Genomic DNA, 27227 nt, shown 5'->3' on the forward strand with positions numbered 1-27227 from the left:
TAAGTCACTAGTGGGTGTAAAAAGGAAACCAAAAGTTTATTCTAAACAAATTCATTGGACAGAACATGTCTGGGACAAGAAAGCTGTACCATAACAATCTTTCACATTTCACTTCCATTCCCTATTCCTTTTCTTTTTCTCTGGCTTGGTTGTTGTGCTGGGAAGATAATAATGCTTCTGGCTGGCCTTGAAGATAAGAACTAACATTCCTTCCTCTCTTTTCTTCTGGTACAGGGGGGGAGGAGGTTTGGGGGCAGGCAGTAGAGCAGCTTCCCTGGTCTCTAGGGGACCCAGAGGGGAGCCAAGGGGGTTTCCTTGCTACTTGCTAATTGTAAACCTGTATAATATTGTAAGCCCTGTATATTTTGTACATATTCATTGCATTCCAGTGTAGAGTGTGGTTTTTGCTTGCAAATACAGCTTTCATTTGCTTCCAGCTGAGTTGGTTGTGCTAAGTTAATGTTGATGGGAAACTTCAACCCACCACAATCAGCTTGCAGCAAAAAAAAAAGAAAAAAAATATTCATACAAAAAAAATTAGCTCAAATTTCCATTAAATGAAGCCATGATTATATGGAGACATCTTTCAAGAGCTGGTCTATGCTAACATCCTCACATGAACAGGACAAAACTTCAAGAGGGATTTTCTTACACTGAACAACTAACGTGTGGATGATTTTGTTTTCAGCAAACATTTCAAGTCATCTAGCTGGGATGACTTCCCAGCACAAGCTTCTGTTCTTGCAGGACAGGCTAGGGTAACCAATTGGGGTTTTTTTTCAAGCTCCTGAAGTTAACACTGAGCTGGCTGAGAGAATGCAGTGTCTACATGTGCCCTTTCTCAGTTCACCTCCAATGAAATGGAAGAGTGAATTACTTTAATGTCACAAACGTTATCACCATCAACTTACATTCACCGTAGACCTCCCCATCAGAGTCTGTGCTCCCTGAGACTGCAAGGAGTGCCTGAGAGCCAATACTGTTCAAATCAACTTTTTCAATGTCTGACACCATGGAATTCACCACGTGCTGATCAAACAGAGCTGGCCGAGCAATCTGTAAGGGAAGGCAAAATGCTGAGACCCTGTCATGGTTTAACCCCAGCTGGCAACTGAGCACCACACAGCCACATACTCACTCCTCAGCTCCCGTGTGATGAGGGAGAGAATTGGAAGTGTAAAAGTTAAAAACCTCATGGGTTGAGATGAAAATAGTTTAATATGTATATAGTATTATTAATTATAACAAATTGCAAGGAAAGGGGGTGGGGAATGACAGAAATGAACCCCAAGACTGACAAGTGCTGCAAATGAAAACAATTGCTTACCATCAAAACTCACTAAAGCCCAGCCAGTCCCTGAGCAGTAGGCTCCCAGCCAGCCTTCCTTCTGGTTTTGTTGCAGAACATGACATCACATGGGAGGGAATATTCCTTTGGTCAGCTGGAGTCAGCAGTCCCCTCGCAGCTGCTTGTGCACCCCTAGCCTATTCACTGGCAGAGTGATGTGGGGAGCAGAAAAAGCCCTGACTGTGTCAGCACTGCTCAGCAGTAGCTAACCCATCCCATGTTATCAACGCAGCACAAATTCAAAACATAGCCCTGTAGCAGCTACTCTGTCTCAGCCAAAACCAACACAGGTCCCCAGCTGGGGATCACCTCAGGGCAGAATCGTATTCCATTTAATTTTCTTATCATGGCAGAGTCTTCCATAGATCAGATGAAGTAATGTTTCCCTTCCCTTCTCCTTCTGATGTACCTTCCTATCAGATCACCTTCACAACATCACTCACATGCTACTTGATCTTGTGGCCAAGAAGGCCAATGGCATCCTGGGGTGTATTAGAAGAGGTGTTGTTAGTAGGTCATGAGAGGTTCTCCTTCCCCTTTGCTCTGCCCTGGTGAGGCTGCTACTGAAAGAGAAGACTAACTCAAGCTGAATGTGTGGTGTACCTGCAGTTATGATTCAGGAGGACTACTACCTCAAAGCCCAAGCTGTCAGCACTGAAGTGCACTGTATATGGTGCATATTCTACCAAACCATCACCTGGAGGTGCCTCTTAATTGCACATACCTGGTCTTTGCTCCCTTTTCTACTTCTAAAGTTTGAATCACGGAATCACAGAACATTAGGGGTTGGAAGGGACCTTGAAAGATCATCCAGGCCAACCCCCTGCCAGAGCAGCATCACCTAGGGCAGGTCACACAGGAACACATCCAGGCAGGTTTGCAATGTCACCAGAAAAGGAAACTCCACATCCTCCCTGGGCAGCCTGTTCCAGTGCTCTGCCACCCTCACAGCGAAAGTTTTCCCTTATGTCTGTGTGGAACCTCCTATGCTCCAGCTTGCATCAGTTGCCCCTTGTCCTACCATTGGACATCACTGAGCAGAGCCTGGATCTGTCTTCCCAACACTCACCCTTCACATCTTTCACAAATGAGGTCACCCCTTGGTCTCCTCTTCTCCAAGCTAAAGAGCCCCATCTCCCTCAGCATTTCCTCACAAGTCTTCCCCTCCCTTCAGCATCTTAGTGGCTCTGAGCTGGAATCTTTCAAGCAGTTCCTTGAGATCCTTCTTGAACTGAGGACCCCAGAACTGGACACAATATCCCAGATGTGGCCTCACCAGGGCAGAGTAGAGAGGCAGGAGAACCTCTCTCGACCTACTAACCACAGCCCTTCTAATACACCCCAGGATGCCACTGGCCGCCTTGGCCAAAAGTGTAAGTTTTGGTCAGATCAATCTGGCCACTTCCTTCTTGCACGACTAAAACCACAAGATTTAAGTCTTCCATGGCTGAAGGTGAACCCTGAAAAAACAATGCATTCTATCTCATAACCAGCAAGGTGTGCTGAACATAGCAGACGACCTTTTGAGCTTGCAGTCTTACTCTCTTTACCTGTGCTAGGTGCAGGAACGATGTCTGTCGCTTCAGAGAGGAAACAAATCTTCGTGCTATTGGCAGTTTCTTCTCTGCCAGGCTTTCTGGTAGATTTTCCAAAGAGGAAACCACCCACTGTTCCCAGTTTTTGGCAAAATTTCTTATATCTGCCAGTAAACTACAGGGGGAGGAAAAAAACAAAAGGGGGGGGGGGGGGGAGTTTTTTAGAGAAATAGCAATTCAAATTACCTTGCACGAGTTTAATTAATTGTGTTTCTATCTATTATCAACAGATTTTTCTGGACACATCTGTGAATTACTCCTCAGGTGTCACCAAAAGGAAGCAGGAAATGAGCAATCATCAGAAGGCTTAAATTGACTATATATTGACCTGTGCCTCCTCTGAGGAACATTGCAAGCCATCTGTCAACTGAAACAGCTTGAAAAGCACTAGCTTTAAGAATAAACCATAAGAAAGCCAAGAACCACTAGAGATATCAGAAACTAAGGACTTAGGCAATCAAACCCTTAACAAGATATCCTCCAAGGAAAAGAGAAAATGAGGAGATTCAGAGGTAAACCTGTTTCACAGTGCCCAACAGTCCAGAAAAATGAGACATCAGAATAATTGTGTAGTGTTTTATGGCTGTTCTATAGCTGTCCTCAGAGTTGACAGAGTTTTGCCATTCATATACTACTGGTTTAAATATGAGCATAAATATTGTGAGAGAAATTCTCTAGGACACAGAATTTGTCTGGAATATGCCTACCAAACAGAATGCAGCATTACCATTGTCAAGCCCCTACCTTTCTGGCATTTCTTGCATTGTTGCAGGGATGAGTACATCTGTAAGGACCTTCAAAAAGGTAACAGAAAATGGTATCAGGCTTCCACTGGCCATTTATTCATTCATGTCTTCATTGCACATTTAGATTTCAAAGTCAAATGTATACAGAATAAAGCCATTCAACCTGTCCTCCAGATATTTATGTACCTAGACGTCTCTCATCACTTATTAGAGGACATGAAGTGTGGCAGGCAGGGCTATCTTAACCCAGGATTCTTCCAGCTTTGTAACATGAACTCATGGCCTGGCATAACCTGTGAGTAACAGATTCACTTGTGGAATCAGCTTGCTGATCGGCCACAGACTCTCTCTGCTGCTAGAAATTGCAATAATAGAAATGGCAATAATCTTTCAAGCAAAAACAAGGCTTCAGCCTTTATCCAGGTTTAACTTGGCCAGCTTTGGCAGTGAAGCACACAGGCATTTCTTTCAGCTACATTCAAGCAAATAGATCAGGACTTCACCACTAGTGTGTTGACTGTAGTCACACATCAACTGTGCAGCAGAGCTGAGGCTGGGGTCCAGCCCTACATGGGTCAGTTTTACGTTCATTTCAAAGGAACTGTTGCTGACTTACCCAGGCAGGAGACAGAAAGCAGCCATGTCGCCCTATTATTCTAACTTAAGTGCTAGGTTAGCACAAGCAAAAGCTGCAACATGGTTAAGATTATCCATGCAGCTAAATACTTACCTTATACAGTATTGAGTCACAAACACAGAAGATGTCAACGATGATAGGGTTTTCAAGCAGAGGAAGAAGATGGTCAGGCATTCCTTGCCAAAAATGTAGTAAGAAATGCTGAATCTAAAAGAGTAGGAGCCAGATTAATGGACATAACTTATTCTTTCTTGGCTCCCTGTGCATATATACCGAGAATGTGTGTTCAAACAACCTTACCTCTTCAAAGTTCCCATTAATTGCATTGTCAAGGACACACTGACAGTGTGTTTTGTACATCATGATAAGAGTATCTACCTATTTTGGAAGAAAGAAAGATTAAACAGAGTTTCTTAGCCCTCTCCTTTACTGCTATAGTGATCTAGGCTTCTGCTTTCTGTAGCTGGCATTTAAATGTAGAATACAAACTGTAGAATTACAAGAGATAGGCAGTCTGCATATCCAGGGGTGATGAGGAGGTCACTCATCTCTACTTTTCAATCAACATCTTTAAGTCTCAGTGCTGCTGTCAGGAATGCAGCATCTGAAACTACACACCCTGTGAAAATGTGGATATCAAAGTAAGGCAATAGCCAGATTAGCCAGTCAGATGGCAAAGTCAATTCACCTTTCTGAGGGTAAGATTAATCCTAAAGAGGAGAGCAAGTTAATGATTAGGCTACTATAGGCGTCTACGAGGGTTCTGAAACATCATCTAGGTGGACAAATGGGAAAATAGCTGCCAGTCATTTGGTCAAAGTTTAATCACTGCCTTCAGCAGACTGAACCTTAAAAAGCTCAACTCCCTTTCATCTCATCAGGCTAATTGGAGTGGAGTGCTCCCTTGCTTTAATCACTCTGCAGAGATATTAAATGATTTTGTTAAAAAAAATGAGAGGTTTTATTTTAATTTGTAGAGAACTGATTGAAAAATAAAAAAAACAACAACCAAAAACCACCAATAAATGTAAACAAACAAAAAAGAAACTTCCCTCCAACCAACCAGAAAAAAAGAAAGATAAAAACACACAAAAACCCCCCAAACAAACCCCAACATTAAGAAACCTGTGAAGAATCACAAGGAAAGAAAAATGCTGGCAAACCCAGGCTTATGGTCTAGAATCAAAGAAAGCCTGCCACAGCTTGTGAACTTCTCTGGCAGTATCAGCTCTCAAATGAACTTCCTACCACCTTATTTCCATGGGTTTAGCACACAGAGGTCTTTGAAAAATGGACCTTGCTGATTTTCAGAGCCTTACGAGGAGAGGCTGAGGGAGCTGGGATTGTAAGGGAGAGCTTATTGCTGTCTACAACTACCTGAAGGGTGGTTGTAGACAGGAGAGGGTTGGTCTCTTCTCCCAGGCAACCAGCACCAGAACAAGAGGACACAATCTCAAGCTGCACCAGGGGAAGTTTAGGCTTGAGGTGAGGAGAAAGTTCTTCACTGAGAGAGTTGTTAGCCATTGGAATGTGCTGCCCAGGGAGGTGGTGGAGTCACTGTCCCTGGAGGTGTTCAAAAGGGGATTGGACGTGGCACTTGGTGCCATGGTTTAGTCATGAGGTCTGTGGTGACAGGTTGGACTTGATGATCTTTGAGGTCTCTTCCAACCTTGGTGATTCTGTGATTCTGTAACTATTTCACTTTGAAAACAATGGGGAAGTATGAGACTCAAGAATGTTTACAACAGGGGTTTTGGGGGCTTTTTTTTGGAAGGCATTGATAGAAATGTGAAGTTTGGGTGAGTTTTCTTCAGAAACATAAAATGCAGCTTGTTTCAGTGCAGATTGCTGCATTTATGGACTCTCTGGAGATTTCAGTTTCATGCAGCTTCCCAGGAGTTTACTGCAGGAGTCAAACTTCATGTACTGGCTCCCCTCAACGGAGTACCTAGACACCTTAGCTTCTCTATAACACTTGGTGAGATGAACAGAAAGAGGGAAGGACAGTAAGGAGTGAAAACAGGAAATAAGAGAACAAGGAATAAGGAAAGTGAAAGACACACAGAAATTCATCTTGTTTATTACAGTCTCCTCATAACTCCATGATTCTGGCCCCATTCACAGTGACTGCTCTCCCACCTGGTTCCAACATCAGAGCAATTACATGCTGCTGCTAACCCAAAAATGAAAATAAAATGAGCTTCCTCTTCTTTTTTTTCATTGTTGGAGTGGTAAAATTCAGTTTGGCTTACACTGCTGTGTTGGGTCTGCAAGGGACCTCAAGAGCTCTCCAGATTTCAGTGTTATGAGAATGCTGTATACACAGGAGACTGCAGCAGCAGGTGATGCTTACTGCTGAGTACACCAGTTCCTGGACTTTCTTTAGGAACTGTAAGATTCCCAGCTAAGATCTCTGTGCAGATGTTCCCTCAAAACAGGAATCACAGAACAAACTTAAAAGGAAGGGCTTAAAAGGAAGCTTTAAAGCAGCAAATCTCAATCCTGCCACCACAATGACCTGTACCGAAGGCTACACTGGGAGGGTTCACAATGTGTATCAAAAAGTTTCTAGCACAGTTCTGGGGGGATGCAGCAGCCTGTGCTGTGAGCAGAAACACAGATGGAACACACAGGCATGGAGTAAAAGACATAAAACATAGGCCAGAAATATTTCAAGCTGAACAGCTGCCCTTAGGATAAACAACACCGAGTTTTGATCTGAGAAATACGGTTTCACTCATTAAAAACCCCAAATCCAAATGAAAATAAAACTACTAAGATTTCCACCATCTCTTTTCAAACAATGAAAGAGTAAAATCAATGATTTGCTGTGAACTGTTTGTTCTGATCTAATTAGAATAAAATTTCCCTTACATGCAGTGGCATTTGGAATGAACACAGCTCCCAGTTATTTGTTTTGCTCTCTCTGGCTTACATACCATCAGTTTGTGAAATACTGGGTCGGTTAATAGGTAAATAATTCAACCACCTTTCCAGTGGAAAGCCAGTTAATCGGTGTTAGTAAAGGTTTGCCCCCTCTATAAATCAGTCACCTCTGTTTGATTATGGACATTTCTGGCTCTTTCATGTCAATACCTCAAAGGCTAAGATACGAAGAAACATTCTGTGGCAATTTTTGAACTGTAAGTCAGGAGCAGCTCACTTCTTACCTTGTCTTTAGAAATGCAGCCTTGAAGCAAAAGATGTTGAGCACTTGGAAACTCTGGCAGGAGAGTCCCAGTTTTGGAGCTCAGAGAGTATTTGCGAGTGAAGCCACCCTGGAGTGGAAGGGAAGAAACAGGAACATTGAAACAGCTAAATACAGATTAAACTGACACCAACAATTCATGCTAAGCTTGTACATTACCTCAGCAGTCTCTCAACATTCCAGAATATTTACATTCAGCCAATCCTTCCACAATATTGATGCTTATCCAGGTGTGTATTCCAGCTCAGGAAGGTAATTAAATACATGCCTAGATTTTAAACTCCATCAAATAGAGTTTTCAGAGTGATGAGCCACATTCCATTCATGGAATTCTACAAGATTTGGATTTAGTCTAGGTTTAAAAACTAAAGTAGAATACTACTCTCCTCTACAGTATGGACTGTGATATCCTCACAGGGACCCTGAGTTTTATGTGGTATGTCTCTTTCTAGTGCAGAGATTTGGAGTACTGGGGAGATTAATGTTCCCTCTTGTGCTTTCCCTCCACTGATAGCACAGTGATTCCTGCTGGCTTCCTATGGTAACCATTATTTTAGTTTATTGTAAAGCTTGATAATATTTTATGATGTTATGGATGTGATGTCATGTGGGGTCTGTGGACACTTCTGAACCAAGTATTTATTGTATAGCTTTCTGTGACTATGGCTGACCAGACCAGAAGTTTCATATCTCAGTCAGAATGATACTCCCAGTGGTGTTCTCCAGCTACTTTGTTGAGATGTGGTCAATGCTGACCTGGACACAACACAAATCTCTCTTGAAGTATGCTAAATTCTACTGATCTGAGCATTTCTTTCAGTTCTTGAGAGTTTCACCTTTTGCACCTCCTCAGCTTGAGGCACCTGAAATATTGTAGGCACATCTTGTACTAGTTACAGACTGTGAAAAGATCTTGGATAACTATGAGCTGCTAGTCTTCAGAGCAATGAGATTGAAGGATGAAACAACAGGCAGTCATGGATGGATGGATAATGATCATGAAGCAGTGCATGGGTAAATCAACCCTTGCTTTGACCTCCAACGTAACTGAACTGAACTCCCACAAAACCCTGATTTGGTTTACTTCTCAGTAAAGCTGAGCAGTAACATTCTGTGGTGACAGTGTTACTATGCATATATTTATAACACACATGGTATTACCCTCATTAAGCTTGCAAATGGTATCATTAAGATGAAACTCTTATCCTGAAGAGAAGCAATAAAATCTCTTATATGATTCCGCCCTCACTGACTGAATCATGCTTACTGTCATAGGACTGCATTCTAACCTAGAGAACATTATTTGGCTGAAATCTTTTTGTTCCATTTTAGCCTATCTGATCTTTACATCAAGGAAGTGGACAGCGCCTTGAGCAGGCCTTCTGCATATTCCTGTGCTAAATCCATTGCTTCCATGCAGATTCCCTTTGTAGCCCTGGATGGAATTTATGACCAAGCACAAGGCATTTGAGCAGCACCTGAAGTGGCCTTTTCCTCCCCCTTTGCATACAATCAGATTTCACAGAAGTGGGAAGAGTAGGTTTACAGAGTACCAGCCTATGAAGCATGCAAGGGAAGCATTTGCCTATAAATGTTGACTGATGGACTCAGTTTCCAATGAAATTTTCTCAAATTCTGGATTCAGAGAAGTGTAACCAGAACTGACTTTGTCACCAGGCACATACCTCCCTGTTTCTGCAGGGTCCTGCCAAAACAGACAGCAAGGAACAAAAGCATATGTTATGCAAACACACTTTGCCTGTGCTATCTACTACTCAAATACATGCAAAGCTCTAAGTCAAAGACATTGCAGAAATTTAGAAGCATTAAGTACTTCTTCCTGTCAACACTTTTGCTCTGCAATAATTGCCTATTAGTATCAGGAGGTTTGTCCTTTTTTTAATAACAGGGGTAATCTTAATGATTTTATTATGCAATTACCCATGAAATATATTAAAAGCTCTGATTAAAAGGGATTAGTTCATTTAAAAGAAAGCAGAGATGGTGGTGGGAGGTTTAAGAGAAGATAATCTGCAGTATTTTTTTGCCTTGCTAATGGATTTATATGACTGTGCCTCAGTCCCAGGCTTAATATTTTAACCCACTGCCACTTGCCCTTTCAATTTAATGCCATCTGTTTCTAATGGCCATTTAACATTAAGATAATGACAGTAATATTATCTGCCTAATTAACCATGCAGACTCTAATGGTGCACTAACTGGTTTAGATAAAAGAATTTGCTGATATCTCCCCCTACAGAGAGAATACTAGAAAATGTGATAAAACATACCAGAAGTAAACAGTGTCCCTGGCACTCAATGAGTGTTCATTCAAATGCCATTTGCTCAGTATATTTAGACAATCAGGGGGTTAACATCTTTTCAATGTCTTTATGTTCCTACTGAGAGTTACACCTCATGCAATCATTGTGAATCTTTCTGGAATACCTAATTGCATGGATTTTCAAGCAAATGAATGAGGGTATGTATAAATTATTCACTTCAATGGGAAGTATGAGGCCAAATTTTCAGTATGCTGAGATGGGTAAAATTCGTTTTGCACCATGAAAGGTGTTTTGTTCTTTTAAGACCTGCCTGAAAAAAATCAGGTTACACAGAGCTAAACAATCAAGAACTCATAACTGATGTGCTCTTTCTCACTTGTTTCATATAATGGCTTAGGTTGGAAGGGATCTTAGAGATCATCTACTCCAACTTCCTCATCATGGGCAGGGAAGTGTCTCAGCTAGACTCAGCTGCTTGAGCCCTCATCCAACCCGACCTTGAACACCCCCAGGGAGGAGGCATCCACAACCTTCTTGGGCAACCTGTTCCAGAGTCTCACCAGCCTCATACTGAAGAACTTCTTCCCAACATCCAGGGGAAGTTTAGGCTTGAGGTGAGGAGAAAGTTTTTCACAGAGAGAGTAATTAGCCATTGGAATGTGCTGCCCAGGGAGGTGGTGGAGTCGCCATGCCTGGAGGTGTTCAAAAAGGGATTGGACGTGGCACTTGAAAGCATGGTTTAGTAGTCATGAGGTCTTGAGTGACAGGTTGGACTTGATGATCTCTGAGGTCTTTTCCAACCTTATTGATTCTATGATTCTAAGATCCAGTCTAAACCTATTCTCCCTCATCTTAAAACCCTTCCCCCTTGTCCTATTGCTAGACACTCATGAAAAGTCCCCCTGCAGCCTTCCTGTAGGATCCCTTCAGGTATTATAAGGCAGATCTAAGGTCCCCCCGGAGTCTTTCTCTTCTCTGAAAAGCTCCAGCTTCCTCAGCCAATCCTTATGGAAGAGATGTTCCAGACTTCTCTGTGATTCTTTTTCCAGGGAGACAAAAGTATTGAACTTTAGGGCAGAAACAAGACAGGTTTATAGGACTGTCATTTCCCAAACAGCCTGGGAATGCCAGACCAAAGATGGAAGTAAACATGCATTCATCTATGCAAAGGCAAACAGACATTTTCCATTCCCAAACTCTGAAAGAATGAATGCTCTAGCAGCACTCCTGAATCCTTGAATAGGCTGGGGCTATCCCATGGCACAGCACTATCTCTTTTTGATAAGACAGCTGATTATCTGAACAGGGAAAATGCAGCAGATCTAATCTGTCTGAACCTCACTGAGATGCTTGATGTGATGTCACCATGGGAAATGATTAGTTATGCTGCTGAAAATGGGGATTAGTACAAGAATGTCAGATGTTGAAGAGGCTGACTCCAGCTGAAATGCTAACAAGTTTTGTTGACAGGGAAACTGCTGGGTTGAAAAGAGATTGAAGACTCTCAAAGATCCACCTTGGGGCTGAACTCATTGAGCATTTCATAGAATCAATTGGCTGACATGAGCTAATAAAATCATCAATAAAGAGGAAGATTAAGAGGTCATGTACAAAGTTCTGGAGATAATGGTAATAAAGGGGATGAAAATCAATAGAGCAAAGCTACACTTTCAGGGACCAATGACAATTTCTGCTATCAGCTAGGAGCTGCTTATCTGGCAATGAAAAAGGAGAAAGACTTGCCATTTATCAGTTGATCACAGAGGCTGTATTTAGTCTAGTAAATTAAATGGTGTCAGAAAGCCTTAACAGTATTGTCCAGATTGGCCTCTGGCATTCCTTTGGCCCATGCCAGTCAGCATTGTCCCAAACAATTCCTAGTCATGCTTCAACAGTTACTGCTTGATAGGGAATTTTTCTCTGTGACAATGTGGCTGAGATGTGCCTATGTTGTTTTGTAGGTCCAGGACTTGGGAAAACGTGGATGCAGGCTATTGCATGCCAGCTGAACTCAATGCCAAAAAAAAAAAGAGAGACCTGGGAGCAATCCTTAACCCTTAATGCAAAATAGTCCATGATTTTTGATGACCAGAAGAACAGTGACTATAGCAGTATACAGTAGTGAAAATGGAGACTGCTGGTGGAAAACACCACAAAAAAACCCAACTAGGTTTCATCAGAAGGGATATTTCCAATAGAAAATTGCAAGATTTCCTGATATTTTTCTTCCATAGAGACATTCAAATTGGAGCAAGTAGGTGAAAGGCTGCAAGGCTGATCAGAAGTGACTACATGCTGCTGTTTGTTCTGTCTTGCAAGCAAAAGCAGCAGAAAGACATTGCAGCAACATGTCATGAAGAGCAAAAAATAATAGAGAAAGACAATCCTGAGCAGGATTATTTGGAATAAAAAGGTTTTTGGCTTCCAATCAGACAAATGAGATTCTGTAAAAGCACTCTTGCAAAAGTAAAAAGAAATTAAGGTAGAGCTTGATCCTTTGCTTAAGACAGTCTGTTATGAAACTATGCTTATGGGGAACTGAATTGACACAGGAACGCCAGAAGGTGCCTTCCAATCTTATTTTTCTTTGAATATTTAAGGGCAGCTAAATACTCAGCTTCAAAGAAATGAATGTGAAAAAAGCCAAACACAGGTCACACAATATTTGGATAGGAGATTACAGCACTTACCTCATTCTTTAACTTGCTTCCAGAGAACCTTTGAAAAATGAACATATTTAATTATTCTCTCCACAAGCAGAGCATTTTTACAGTTCATGTATATATATGTACACACACACATTTATTACAGGTATACAAAATAGATCAATTATAATTAGATTTAGAGAAATATGATCATTTTTCTAAGTAAAATCACACTTTCTTAACTTCTTCCATTGGCTTGAATGTGCCTGAAGGTATTAGGAAACCTTCTGATGTCTTCTAAAATATGAAGATTCAGATCATGGACCAAGCAATGAAGTATAAAACCAAAGCTGGGTTAAACAGACCTTAAAGATCATCTACTTCCAACCTGCCTGGCACTGACAGAAACACCTTCCACTAGACCAGACTGCTCAAAGCTTCATCCAACCTGGCCTTGAACACCTCCAGAGAGTGGACATCCACAGCCTCCCTGGGCAACCTGTTCCAGTGTCTCACCACTCTCACTGGAAAGAATTCCTTCCTAATATCCAGTCTAAACCTGCCCTCCTCAAGGTTCAATCTGCTCCTTCTCATGTTATCAATACAAGTCCTTGTAAAAAAGTCTCTTCCTGGCTCTCCTATAGGCTCCTTTCACAGTGTTCTCCCATTCTTTGTCATCACAGCACTCTTTTGATGCAGGTGAAATGCACCTCTGAGATCACAGACTCATTAACTGGCAAAAACGTGTTGCACTGTGGTGAATGTCCCATTAAGAGTTCAGCTGAGAAGATTCCCAATGAAGTCATTGACTATCAGGCAACCATCCAGTGCAGAAATTAGAAAGCCTGTGTTTCAAATCACTACTAAAGCAGAGATTGTACAATGGTAGAGATTCTAATGAATCAATATAATGATAAATATTGTTGATTATCATGGTTTCCTGTTCTGGTCACTGCCAACTGATTAGATACTGTGGGCAACATGAAGTCTTATCATTATTAGTGGTGACATTGTGATTTCATGCTGTTGAGATGCAGAAAACCAGAAGCTGAACAGTTGTGCAATTCCTTTTGCCCAGGGCCTGACAGTTCCCATCACGCTATGATCTAACATGTTACCAACAGACTTCCCTTAGCTTCTTGATAGATGAGCATGAAAGAAGGAATCACATAGCAGATTACATCATGCAGCTAATTAGCCTCAGAGCTAGATGTGTTTGTCATGGACTGTGGATTTCCCATGTGCAGCACAATGTGCACAGAAGGTGCATCAAAACCACAAAGCAGCGCCTGCGTTGCTCCTTCAGAGCCTTAATTGCTAAGCTAAAGCTACCCTCACACAGGGCTGTGGATACTAATGCTTTTTGGTGTCAGAGCCTTTCACAGTGCAAGGCTTGATATTTAAAGGAAGCAGCAGGTCGAAATTAGAGGGAAATTTAAAGATTTGGGCGTCTGCAACCCTGCATTTAAGGATTATTGGACTCAGCTCAGCTACCTAAGTATTAATCCACTAATGCTAAGTTTGAAATGGCAGTAGAGGCCTATATTTAAGCAACCAAATTGAGGCTCATTTTCCATTCTAGTCCTTTGACAAGCTGTCTACTAACATGCAAGCCTTGTGGTAAAGGTTTCCATATGCCTATGCTTGTGCAAGGGTACAGTGTGATCTGATAACCATTATCAACCCATGTATTCTTCCTTCCTATTTCTGCCCCAAGCAGGAACAATTTTTATAGTTCACCTACCAGAACAGATATCAGGGAAAGGACAGCTTTTATAATGGATCATTATGTGCAGCAGCCAGGAACTGGGAGATTCACTCTAAATCTTGAAGCCCTACGTTGCTTGACTCTTTCCTTACCCAGAAGCTTCTAAACCCCAGCCTGCTGTGTCATTCTCTTTACACAGACAAACCCAGCTACAGTGATGGGCCAGATGGTGTAAAATGAGCATTTATGCTTCTGTTCTAAATCAGTTAGGGAACCAATTTGACTGCCTCACCCTGACAATTCAACATTTCATACACGAGAGCACAAGTCCTAACAAAGCAAAAGCTCCTAACTAGTGAATCTAGTGAACACTCCTGAAGATCTTGGAGAGCATCTATGCTATCTTTATATGACTGTGCACCATCAGAAACCCAGCTGTGGGGAATTCTGCAGAACTTCCACTCTCTTTGCATTCACAGCTGCTAGACTGAACAAGGACAGAGCTTTAAGTGAAAATGGAAATGGCTGAGATAAAGCTGAGGGCCCACTGTGTACCAGCAACACCACTGCAGCTCTGGATAAACAGGGGGCAAGGAAATGGCATACTGCAGTCTATTACACCTTAAGTCCTTCAGAGCAGGGATCCCTCCTTTTAAGCATCATTAGCAACAACATTACCCTCAATTTCCACATTTATCCTATTGTTTAGAAAAGGCCTCTTTGGATATAACCTAAATCAGCCAGAAGCTGAATTTTCTGTGTGTGCTTATGAACTCATTTATTCCTTTCCTTTCTCAGAGTCCCCACTCACACAGCTATACTACCACAGACAATGAAAGCCATCATTCAAGCCATATGTGAACAGAGACATTTGTTTTACGAACTATTAATCTTTGGCAAACCAACAGGCAGCTATCGTAACATATTGATCCTGCTAGCTGTCCCTTAAATAAATATAATTAGAGCTTCCTGGGTTAGGTTTGAACTGATATTAGCCAGTCAAAGGACCTGTAAATATTAATCTACACTGACCCCTCCCTCCTGCCCCACAGGTGCCAGATTCACACCATTCTCCAGACGTTTCACAATGGGAAGCTGTCCTGAGGAAAGAGCTCAGAGGGTGCTACACAAGCAAACAAAATGAGACAAGTGTTCTGGAAACGGTGTTTGGCTGCCTCATGTGAACTTGAACAAATCCGCTGCTGGTAGAAGTTGATGCAGCTCTGCACTGACTGCAGTGGGGCCATACTGGAAGGCACTGAGAAAAGACCTAGAGCATCCTCTTAAAATAAAATCAATGTTTTCTAAGGAGCATACTGCTGTTTCAGTCTAGGTATGACAGACATTGAGATACGCAGCAATACTAGTTCTGCTATCAACAGAAACCAGTGTCCTAGGGAAGGTTAAAGTTACACCGTCATAGACTAAACCTCAGAAGTAAGTACCTGGTTAAGCCTTTCCCAGAATATACAGAGTGGTAGTATGCACTGCTTTCTTTAATGCCAATTCCATAATAGTGGTATCTGTGGGGGGAAAAAAAGAGAGGGGTGTTTATGAGTACCATATCAAGTAAAGCAAACCATCAAATTGATTTTCAATGCTTTCTAAAAGCTTAACAGTGTCTACCAATTCCTTTCACTGACATGAAACCATATCTTGTCTTACAGACAGCAGTCTTGTCATGATTAGATCCCCAATTCAAGGCTAGGATCTTCTTTACATTCTAAACACTTTCCCTCTCCTAAAACATATCATATCTCTTTTGCCTAGTGTGCATTCCCTTTCATTTTACTTAATTTGTTGAATGGGTGATGGGTTTGGTCTACCAGGCTTATTACTGTTGTATTTAGTTGAAAATAACTCAGCAATGTACCCTGTAAATTAATGTTCAGCCTCCTGTGAATAAAAATGCTAACATGTCATTCATCCATTCATTCATTCATTCTTCTCTCAGGTTGTAGGCTGACTGACTCTGAATTATTTAGCCACTTGAACAATCCTCATCCACATTTGTCTCCACTGCAGCTCTCCTGGAGATTACTGCCCCTAAATTGAGTTGGAAGAAGGAAGGGTGCCTGTTGCTCAGGCTCTGCAGTTCTGAGCCCAAAACTTTAACCAAAGACACTAAAGAAGCTGAGTTGGTGCCAAGAAAACCAGCTATGCAGTAGATTCTTACTGCTGTCCATTGATTTTGCAGCAAAAGAGGGGACCCTCAGGAGAAGGGCAGAAGAGCAAAGCTGGGGGCAGCTCTTTCTTTACTGGTCAGAGCAAAGTTTACCTGTGTTCATCTATCAAAGGTGATAGGGCCTGTCTTATAAATTCCACCTGACAGATTTAAAACCTGATTGCATTAAACCAAATTTGTCTAAGGCTGTTCTGGGCAGTATGCTCAGGTTCATTTATTTTTAACTAAAATTAGCTTGAAAACACCATGGCAGCTGTTTTAATTGGACTGCTTCACAGTAGCACTTGTACTCCAAGTACATTTCATGCAAACTAAGGCTAACCTGGCAACCCACTGCACTAATTCCACTGAAGTTTCTCAAAACCTAGGAGAAAAGCACTCTTAAGACACAAATCCCCAGGCAGTAGCTCACAGACCACAAAAAAAAGCAAGCTTTCAGCTCTTCTTAGTGGTGCCCATTAAAAATGATCACATTCTTGCTGTTTGCTCTTGGATGGGACAGTCACAGGTAAAAGCAACACTCTCAAATGGTTTCTATTTAAAAAGCTGCCTAAATGCATTAGATACAAGTAATAGTTAAGAAAATGTTCATTAAGGTAATATATTTGCTGAGCCTAAGGGGCTAAACCAGTCAAGTTTTCAGACAGTCTGTTGTGTGCACTCAGGACTTTAGAGCCAAGAAGGGTGGCAGAAAGTGGCTGCTGTTAAACATGAGAGCTTTTACTGCTTGGCTGAAATGGATGCATCGGCGTTAGCACCGCGAGATCACAGTGGTACCTGGGGACCCATAGGAAGCTTCTTCTTCATTTCTTTACTGTTAGTCATCCTGCCCTGTAAATGTGTTTTTCTGAGGGATGGTGACGTGAAGTGACCATTTTAAAGACCTGTTAATAGAAGCTCAGGCATAAGACCACGTGCTCATAACAGTTGCCTTTTTATCCATTAAAGCCAGAGCTGGCTGATCAAAGTGATACCTCAAGTTGGTTTAGGATGTGTAATGGGTTGGGGCAGATCCCCTCCCCACCACAGGCAGAACTACAACAGGATGTCAGCTCAAACTACAACAGGATGTCAATGGGACCTTTCATTAAATGTCCTACTGCTAGACTGCTGTTCTCCAGTTTACATTCAGTATTGTGTCACCCATGTTGTAAATTCAAGTCCTGAAGGTTTTCAACCACTCACTTTTAGTTTAGGAGTATTAAATCTCGGGCCAAAGACTTGGATCTGGAAATTCCTATTCCTAATATTTGATAAGAGTTCTGAGACAAATGCTAAAGGCATAAGCATTCTTTCTTCTTACGTGAAGTCATTTAGTAAGTGGGACAAGAGGTCATTGAAACCACACATGTATGGATCCTTCCAAATAACACATTTACTTAGTCTTGACATGGCAAAAGGATGAAAATCAAAATAGAGCTGGGACCACTTCTGCAATGATGTTATCAGCACATTCTTAGAATCACAGAATCAATAAGGTTGGAAAAGACCTCAAAGACCATCAAGTCCAACTTGTCCCAACACCTCATGACTACTAAACCATGGCTTCAAGTGCCCTGTCCAATCCCCCTAACAACTCTGTCTGTGAAGAACTTCCTCCTCGCCTAGAGCCTAAATTTTCCCTGGTGCAGTTTGAGACTGCATCCTCTTGTTCTGGTGCTGGCTGCCCGGGAGAAGAGACCAACCCCCACCTGGCTACAACCTCCCTTCAGATAGTTGTAGACAGCAATAAGGTCTCCCCTGAGCCTCCTCTTCTCCAGGCTAGACAATCCCAGCTCCCTTAGCCTCTCCTCATAGGGCTTGTGCTCAAAGCCTCTCAGCAGCCTCATTTCCCTTCTCTGGACACATTCATCTTTTGCTTACATCTTATTCCAACATCCTAAATCTCCAAGTTTAAATCAATGCCATTTTTTAAATTCTAAAACTTCCCATTTTCATCACAAAATTGGAATTCCCCCCTGCTAAAATTGGAGTGGGACAGAGGCAAGGAAAAGCATTACAAAGTTAGGATCCAGTGTCTAGATTATTCAACACCTAATTCAGTGTAAATGTCTTTGGGCTAGGAAGAGGAACTGCTGCATGATTTGTATCCTCAGTTTTCCAGTGGCAAGCGAGGTACTTGTTTCTGCTCTGGAATGCCCCAAGATATCAGAATTTGCTGCTGTGACATACTGTCATGTAGAGAACAGATCTTTTCAGTACCTATTCTGTGTGCATCAAAGGCACAGCAGTTATTCTGATGTCCTTCAGTGATTAGTGTAGTTGAACTTTCAGTCCTAAAAACTACAGCTTTCCAGTCCTGACACAAAAGCAATGAAAAAACACAATCTGTACTTTTCAAGCTCTGTCTGGCATGCTTCAGAGAATAGTAAGATAGGAAGATTTTTATTCTCTTACAAACCAAAGTCATCAGCTGTACAGCTCATCTTGGGCTCCCTGTTGAGAGCAGTATACCCATCTCAGACACACTGATAATGTCCTTCACCTACTAACTTCTTTCTGTCACTTTACATGCATATTTCTGTGTGTATGCACAGTCCACATGTATTTTACTCTTTCTATCTCTGTTGTATAATTAATGCATTGCAGCCAGTCCTCATAATGAATTTATTCTCATGGGTTTTTTAACAAACCTTTTAAAGAAAAACAAGCTGAATGGCTTTCCTCTTAATTTCAGGGGTTTGTTGTAACATCTGTTCCTATGCAACTAGTAGCCCTGATTTTAGCATACACTGACACAAATGATAGCTGATAAGGAAATGATAGGCTTAAGCTGTTCAGGGACTTGCAATAACTTGTTATCACAGGGCCAGCTGCCATATCAGTTTTATTAACCCACTAAATCACTCCTAATAAATAAGATAATAGTTTTTCAGACATGATGGATAAAAGCTAAGATTCATCATTGATCAAAGTCTACAAAGAAATTAAATTGTAACTTGAGCTCAAACAGTCTCTGTGTGTATGGAGTGAGCAGTATGCACGTTCTCCTGAAGAGCTGCTCCAGGCAATTCATTACATCTGAATTCTAGCAGTGGCCACAGTATGTTCAACATTACCTGTGCAAAAAGGCAGATTTGGAGCCTGCTGCACAGACAACTGTTGCTTATGAAAGTCTAATCTAAGAGAGCAGATTGCAGTATTTATCAGGCTTGGTCTTCTTCCACTCAGCAATCAAACTCCCCCTACCTTCAACAGTCTGGAGTGATTAGCATGGGTGTGACATGAGTGAATTTGTTTAACAAAATGGTATTCCATGTGCTGTACCTTCTTGCCCAAATGTTTAAATAACTGGTTTAATCCTGACAGTTTGGTGCAAATGGGGTGTTGGATGTAAACACATAGAGACTCTGACTCAAAGCTTATTTAGACCCTTTAAGACACTTCTTTCTCCAGAACTGGAGACGATAAATGCTGCTCGGAATCAGAGGAACTAACATTTGCATATCTCACACCTTAGAACAGCACCTGTATCTCACACCTTAGAGCAGAAGTTCTTTCCCAAGTCCTATTCATGCTCATGAGAACACTAGAAAGAGCTTGTCCTTGTTTCAGTGTGGAAGAAACTGTCATTTTTCTTTCCACACTTTTGCAGCATCTGGCTCCTGGACAACGATCAGAGCTCCTAAGCAATTTGGCCATATGAAACACCACTCTCAGAAAAATTAGTACTATTACAGCTCCTGCTAACATTACCTGAAAACAATGACAGCAACATCAGAAATAGAACAAGGTCACCACACTGCCGTGCTTAAAAGAATAGCATTTAACTGCTGGTAGGAAGCTCTCTTACCAGCCCCAGTAAACCCAGCTTTGTTTCACACAGTAACAACTTAAAACGTTTAGGGCTCATGCTGACTTAAAAGCAGAAAGTAACTAGCCCTGGCCTTTTGCTGAAATTGATGAAGAGTCACTTAAATGGCTTATTCATTTCATGGAAACACTTCTGTTAATGCTTTTGTGTGTGTGTGTGTGACTAACTGCTACCTGAGAGCAGAAATTAATTTGCTCCTCAGTGAGTCTGTAGTTCTGAGAGGAATAAGGTCCACAACATCAGAGACAGAGAAGCAGCAGGATAAATAATGATCTCTGATCTTGTCTATGACTACTTTGCTGCTGCACTCAGTCTCTGAACTAGAGACATTGTCATTTGTGCCTTTTGTAAGGTCCTTTGTTATAGAGCAAGAACAATGTAAATATAATTTAGAGGAAATGAGAATTGTAGAGGAAAAGACTCCGAGGAAAACTGATGGTGGGGCGAGGAAACAAATGCCAGATGTTCAAACAAAACCTGCTGATGCCTCATCCCCTTGAGGAACTTGTTCAAGAACAGTTAATCCACACAAAAGTATGGCACATAATACCACCAAGGTGAGTAAGGATATGGGATCTGATGAAGAAATGTTGGGCATGAGGTATTTCTGGGCTAACACTGTTCAATGTCTTAGAGAAAAGGAGAATACAGTGACACATGCCCCAAAACAATTAATTTTGTACCTATATTCCCACAATAAAAACTAGATTTGAAACCTGCTTTACTCAGAGGTTGATTTGCTGCGCTTTAAATTATGCAGGCACAAGACACATTTTGGAAGTTGGGGCCCTGACTGGACCCTCTTTGATTTGGCACTGAAAAATCATGGAGTTTTTAGAGAGTTGCTTTAAAAGAACAAAATTAACTAGCCCTATTTTCTGTTGAATGATACAGGCACACACTATTTAGGTTTAATTGGTTTTGTTTTTACTAGAGACTGATAAACACTGAAATAACAGTCTAAAGCATAACACTCAGAAAAGCTGAGCCAGCCTTGATTTCACACACTGCTTTTGTGACTCCTCAAATAGGAGTAAGAGTTTCCTAGGACTGCCCAACTCAGAGCTTGACACTAGCAATTACTTAAGAGCAGCAGTCTGAATTTTCTGTGTTTCTTGCACCAACACACCACACACTTCTTCATTTCCTTAATAAATAGCATTCACCTACTATAAAATAAAATCAGACTGAGAAGGAATAATCAGTCCCTCCTCAGCAGCCTTGACCCTATCAGGACACAGGAGGGGAGGCAGATGTGAAGGATTATGTTGTTATCACTATTCACTACAATTTTACATTATCATGGCCAAGAAGCAGAAACTAACAAAAAAAAAAGTCACCACAGATGATATATAATTATCTGTGATCTATTCCAACAGCCCAATATTCTATAGATCAAATACGCAAATTAACTGGGTACATTATATATGAAATGAACATTATATATGAAATGACTACACTATAAGTTGTGTACTCATTTGTTTCAATGCTTTTACTAATTACAGAGTCACAGGTTGCACTGAGTTGGAAAAGACCCCTCAAAGATTATCTTGTCCAAGCCCCCTGCAACAAAAAGCAGAATACCTTCTTATCAGTTTAAGGATATACTTTTATTCTGGTGTCTGCATTAATCCATACTATTATGTGTTGAACTCCTCTGTGAGGAGAGGCTGAGGGAGCTGGGGTTGCTTAGCCTGGAGAAGAGGAGGCTTAGAGGAGACCTCATTGCTTTCTACAACTACCTGAAGGGAGGTTGTAGCCAGGAGGGGGTTGGTCTCTTCTTCCAGGCAACCAGCACCAGAACAAGAGGACACAGTCTCAAGCTGCACCAGGGGAAATTTAGGCTCTAGGCGAGGAGGAAGTTCTTCCCAGAAAGAGGCGTTGGCCATTGGAATGTGCTTCCCAGGGAGGTGATGGAGTCACCATCCCTGGAGGTGTTCAAGAGGAGATTGGACGTGGCACTCAGAGCCACGGTTTAGTTAGTCATGAGGTCTTGGGTGACAGGTTGGACTTGATGATCTCTGAGGTCTTTTCCAACCTTATTGGTTCTATGATTCTATGAACACAATGAATTGCTTCATTTGCAAAAAAAGCAAATAAAATCATAGTTGAATTGCACATACACAACGATGAGCAGCTGTAACAAAGATGTATGCATTGCATAATGTCTTTCAGATGTAGAATTTTAACATATTTACAACAAATGCATGGCTCTGCAAATACAATTACAGGGTTTAGAAGCTTAATCAGTTTGATTTTTGGAATTAAGCCTGCAGTGATGTTTTCAAACTCTGTTATCAGCTTCATCACGCACACTGGAGTTATTACTTGCAACTTGTCACCTGACTAAACTCCCCAGCCAATAAGCATGTACCATGGAGACGGGGCAATTAATGCAATTCCTAGAATGTGTACTGTCAGAGGAGCGACAAAGAGTTGCGTCTTACTTTGAGTGGCCTCTTGTTCCGAGCCGCCTTGTGGTGAGGAGAGGGAATTTCTGGCGAATGGTCTAAAGAGAAAAGCAACTGTATCAATTTCTAGCACTGCTGCTTGCTTGGCATCCTGTTCATAGTGTAAACACACCATCGAATGTAGCCCACGAAGAAGTATTTGTAACACTTTTGGCACAACAAACTATTAAGCAGTTTGCAGGCGCCCTTCCCTCCTCACTCAGCTTCTGCGCATCCCAAATCTTCCCAACCTACAAACTCCTTTCCACCTCTTCTTCCTTTCCATTTTCACTTCTGTCATGTAAAATTTGGTTTTATCACCATGATGTCCCTTCATTCAGATCTCTAAAGCACAACTGCATCTTTTGTTTCAGAGATACAAACAGAACCAGGGAAGCATCTGCCCTCTACCTATTTTGTCTTCAACCAACCAGGAATACTTGATTATCTACTTATTTGAAAAACGTGATTTGAAGCTCAAAGCAAGCAAATATTTACCTCACAGGTACTTCTGTGTCCTCCACTATCAAAGTGGTGGACAGGTGTAAATTTGTGTTCACTGAAGCCCTGTGAAAGTTTCTGTTAGTTCTATGTTGCACATAATTCATGTTGTGTCATTCAATCCGAGCCAAGCAAAACATTCTGTCACTAGACTCCGGGGATAGAGATTAGTGCCCTAAAGCCATCCCACCCTTCCTGTAAAAAATAATTAGGCTTAAGGCAGAAGATTTAAGTTCAAAAGTCGTTCAGTAATAGAGGTGGTTCCAATAGATACAACTAATAAATAGATCACTATGACAACAGTTTTTAAAGGCAAAGCTGTGTTGGATGATGGCTTGGACACGATGATCCTGAAGGTCTCTTCCAACCTGGTCTATTCTATTCTATACTGGAACTGTCATGCAAATAAGACATCCACTTTCTCAGAATATCTGATTCAAGGGGGGGAGGGGGAATGAGTAAGTGGACATCTTATGAAGTGGATTTTAAATCCATTATTATTATTTAATTAAATTAATGCATCTTGCTGTGGATGAACAATGACTAGATCAGTAGTGTTTAAAAAAAGAGAGAAAAAAGATCACCCTTGAAGCATTTTTGGTTTCCTGTTTCACTGACTACTCAGGATTTAATCTGAAGAGTTCACATCTCCCTTTCATTAAATGGCTTCAGGATTAATTGTAAAGAAGGGTAGAGAAGAGGATGAATCAACAGTTTGTGTTATTAATCAACTCTCGGTGGTGTAATTAATTTTTATTCCCCTTCTTGTGTCACATCTCACTTTACACTGCCTTTAGTGTAATTAGAAGTGTCCTCCATGTCAGATCTGCTTTTCTGGAAAGAACCTTATTAATGTCATCATTTTAAAAGGGGAGGGAAAACATCCCAATGCTCTTGCAGAGATTGTCCTTTTATAAATATATAGATATAATTATATAATTGTATATATTATAAATATATATATAAACTAACAATAAATCAAAGGGAATTTCAGTTTCATTCTCCTAAAACTGATGCCATGAAATCACTTCATATGAAGCAGTGCAGTCAGCCTGATTCCAGGCACATCAGCAGTAGAAAACATGTGAATGTGAGAGGAATGTTGACACAGGTGTACCAAGTGTTGATTCTATCAAATAATTAATCTAAGAAATTATGACAACATTTACTCTTTACCTTCCCAAAAGTTGCAGCACAGGCAGGTTCCAGCTTCTCCTTTCTGCAGAAGTCTAAATAATGTGCATAAAGGATACATCTTGGTAAACAAACTCCTTCACAGACAATGTAGTTTTCTTCCAGCCTGTATAGAGAAAGAAACTGCCAGAGTTAGAAGCAACATGCCACATCTCTCAATTTGATTTTCCTTCTGGTTTTTGGTATTGGCCTCTCTCTTTCTTTTCTTTTAACTGAGGAATTCCTTGAGCATTTCTCCTGAAGAGCACAGACACTACCAACTGACTCCACACTGGGCACTTAGGTTACTTGCAGAATATGGAACACCTGGGGCCAGGTCCCTCCTCATAATGAGTCTTTTTTCTATGCCTGGACTTTTTTTCTTTATATGAAATATTAAGTGATCATCATCTATGAGCCAGTCTTGCTCTGAAAATAAGAGCACTAGCTAGACTATGAAACACTTGTGTTTAAATCTGCCCTTTGAAAGAGCAGGGGCTTCAATATCCATGTTCTGTCCCACTGTGTCTTTAACACCTGGGCTTCCTGCTTTTGCTTTTTAATTTCCCCATGCTGGATGTGAAACAGTTTCTTAACCAAACCCCACTGGAAAGCAAAGAACTGGCTTTTTCTTTTCTGAAGGGGCTGCATTTTTATATAGCTTCCCAATGAGTTTAGGCAACACAAGTGCCTAGTGATTAAAGTCACGAAAGCAAATGTCTTTAAATTGAAGTAAAACACTGGCTGTCTTCACTTGAACTGAACTCTTGGTAACAGCTGGGTATTTCACTGCTGTCCTGGTTCTTTTCTTTATCAGTTTACATTATTTGCTACTCCTGGGACGCTGTGCAATAAATTTATTTCTCAAATTACACAAATCTGTAAGGAAATACAGTGTAGGAAACACTGCATACCAAATAATTTTGCACTGACTCACCAGACTCAAATCATTACAATTTTCACTTGGCAGTCTGAAGTAAACTAGCCTAAGAAACTGGCTAATTTGGATTACTCTTATTTTTCAATTATGATACCCCCCCAAAAATAAAGCAAAACCAACAACAAAATCTAGATTTTCAGTCTGCATTTGGTAACAAAGCTCCATTTAATTCAACAGCACTCCTCCCTAATGTCAAGTGAGCTTTAACAGAAGCATTTAGCAATTCATGTCTGCAGAATATAGCCTCTTATTTGGTTAATTTTTGCTTGGATAAAAGGAAGGTAGGGCTTATGCAGCTGGTAGCATTTAATGTAAAAAAAAAAAAAGGTGTGTGGGGGGGAACCATAATGAGGCAGAGGAAATCAGTTACAGCCTTGAAGGATAATTAAAACACCTATTCACAAAGGTAATCCTTAAGTAATGTTTCGTTCCACACTTTAAAGAATACATTTCATCAATAGCCACGTACTGTGAGAAGCTGACAGCAGCTTTTGTTAACTTTATGTCCCTCTGCTAGTTTAAAAAAATAAATTAATTAATTAATCAGGAACTTGGGGTTGATCTCCTTACTTTAGATGAGGCTTATCCGAACCCCCCCCCCCCTCCCCCGCCACGAACGATCCCAACACCCCATAACACCGCTAAATGACAAGTATTTCTGAAAGAGCTGCGAGTTGTAACCATCCACGCCGTATCAACGTGACACACCGGCCCGGTCCTGCCGGGGGTACGGCAGGGCAGAACCAGGGGTGTCCCCTGCGAACGGAATGACCTGCGGCGCCCGGTCGGCTCCGAGAGCCGGTGCTCCGCCGCCGTCACCCCCAGCCCCGGGCCGAGGGTCAACAACGGGGGCTCGCTGCCTCCGGGCCCTACCATTGCAGGGTGAGCTGCGTCTGCTTCTTCTTGTCCTTCATGATCTGCGTGATGCTCTTTTTGGCGGACGGGCTCTGGTCCGCGGCTTTCAGTGAGCCGTCGCGAGTGTCCGCATCCTCTTCTTCCGAGGAAAGAGCTTCGCTGTTAAAGCGTGTTTCTGAGCGCCGGAGGGGAACAAGAAGAGAAGCCATGGGGCATCGTTACCGTCAGGCAGCACACCGCTCCGGCCCGTTTTACCGGCAGCCCTGTCTGCTGCTGCCCGAGGAGCCGGGCCGAGGCCGGACAGCACCTGCCCGACCTCGCGTCCCCGCGGACCCCACGCAGCACCAGCGGGCCTGGCGCTGCGTCGCACCTCTCCCTGGCCACGGGTGGACCGGGGAACGCTGCCGGCACCCCACCTCTCACCTGACTTGATGCCGGCGGAGAGCGCCGGCTCCGAGAGCCCTCTCTCGGCGCCCGCCGAGGCGCAGAGCTCCTCCTCGGAATAGGGCAGCAAACCTCGCCCCACTAGGTCGGCGTAGCAATCCTCCTGAGCCGCGGAGGGCACTGCCCGTGCGGCCGGGAGGTGTAGGAAGGCGTCTTCTTGCTCGGGTCCCTTGGCCATGCTCCTCACCGGCGCCTGCTCTGCCCCGCTGCTGAGCAGCCGGCGCCCATGGGGCAGCGGGAAGGGATGGGACGAGGCGGACGCGACGGCAGCCTTAGGGCGCGGGGAGCTCCGGCTGGGGCATGGGCCGTGCTGGCTGCTTGTGCTGGGCTGTAACACTACGGCGGGAGACGCTGTCAGCCGAGAGCCGACGCCGGCAGCGTGATGAAGAGGAGAAGCAAGGCGGGGGCGGCGTTTGGGGTACAGGTGCTGCCCTACGCCGCCGTCCAGAGAAGTCGCATGGCTCCAGCAGGGGCAGAGGCGGCCGAGCCCACGGGCGCCACTCCCTCCTCGCAGCAGCGCCGCAGCACCTGCCGAGGGGGCTCCGCTGCTGTCGGGCAGCCCCGACGAGGTTTTACTCCGTCCCTGCCTCCTGCCCACCGCGGTGCTCAATCAAGCTGGGCGCGCCTGGAGCAGACACGACTACAAGCCCGAGAGGTTCATCCTGAAGCTGATCTGCTGGATACTTAATGATT

The 27227-nt window shown here is 42.5% G+C and overlaps 1 protein-coding gene across 1 annotated transcript in view; it reads right to left on the minus strand.

Annotated features, from left to right (window-relative positions):
- The window catches only part of RFX6 (regulatory factor X6), a 37668-nt gene extending 10956 nt beyond the window's left edge, over window positions 1-26712 (minus strand). The window contains exons 1-12 of the mRNA XM_054174071.1: window positions 26514-26712; window positions 26109-26265; window positions 24299-24422; window positions 22619-22680; window positions 15618-15695; window positions 12510-12537; window positions 7497-7604; window positions 4627-4704; window positions 4420-4533; window positions 3688-3737; window positions 2899-3058; window positions 912-1056 (exon numbers count right to left, since the gene is read on the minus strand). Coding sequence (XP_054030046.1) covers window positions 912-1056; window positions 2899-3058; window positions 3688-3737; window positions 4420-4533; window positions 4627-4704; window positions 7497-7604; window positions 12510-12537; window positions 15618-15695; window positions 22619-22680; window positions 24299-24422; window positions 26109-26265; window positions 26514-26712 — 1303 coding nt within the window. The remainder of the gene's footprint in view (window positions 1-911; window positions 1057-2898; window positions 3059-3687; window positions 3738-4419; window positions 4534-4626; window positions 4705-7496; window positions 7605-12509; window positions 12538-15617; window positions 15696-22618; window positions 22681-24298; window positions 24423-26108; window positions 26266-26513) is intronic.
- Between the last annotated feature and the right edge of the window lie 515 nt (window positions 26713-27227).

The sequence above is a fragment of the Dryobates pubescens genome, chromosome 28 (assembly GCF_014839835.1).
Source record: "Dryobates pubescens isolate bDryPub1 chromosome 28, bDryPub1.pri, whole genome shotgun sequence".
Classification (NCBI taxonomy): Eukaryota; Metazoa; Chordata; class Aves; order Piciformes; family Picidae; genus Dryobates; species Dryobates pubescens.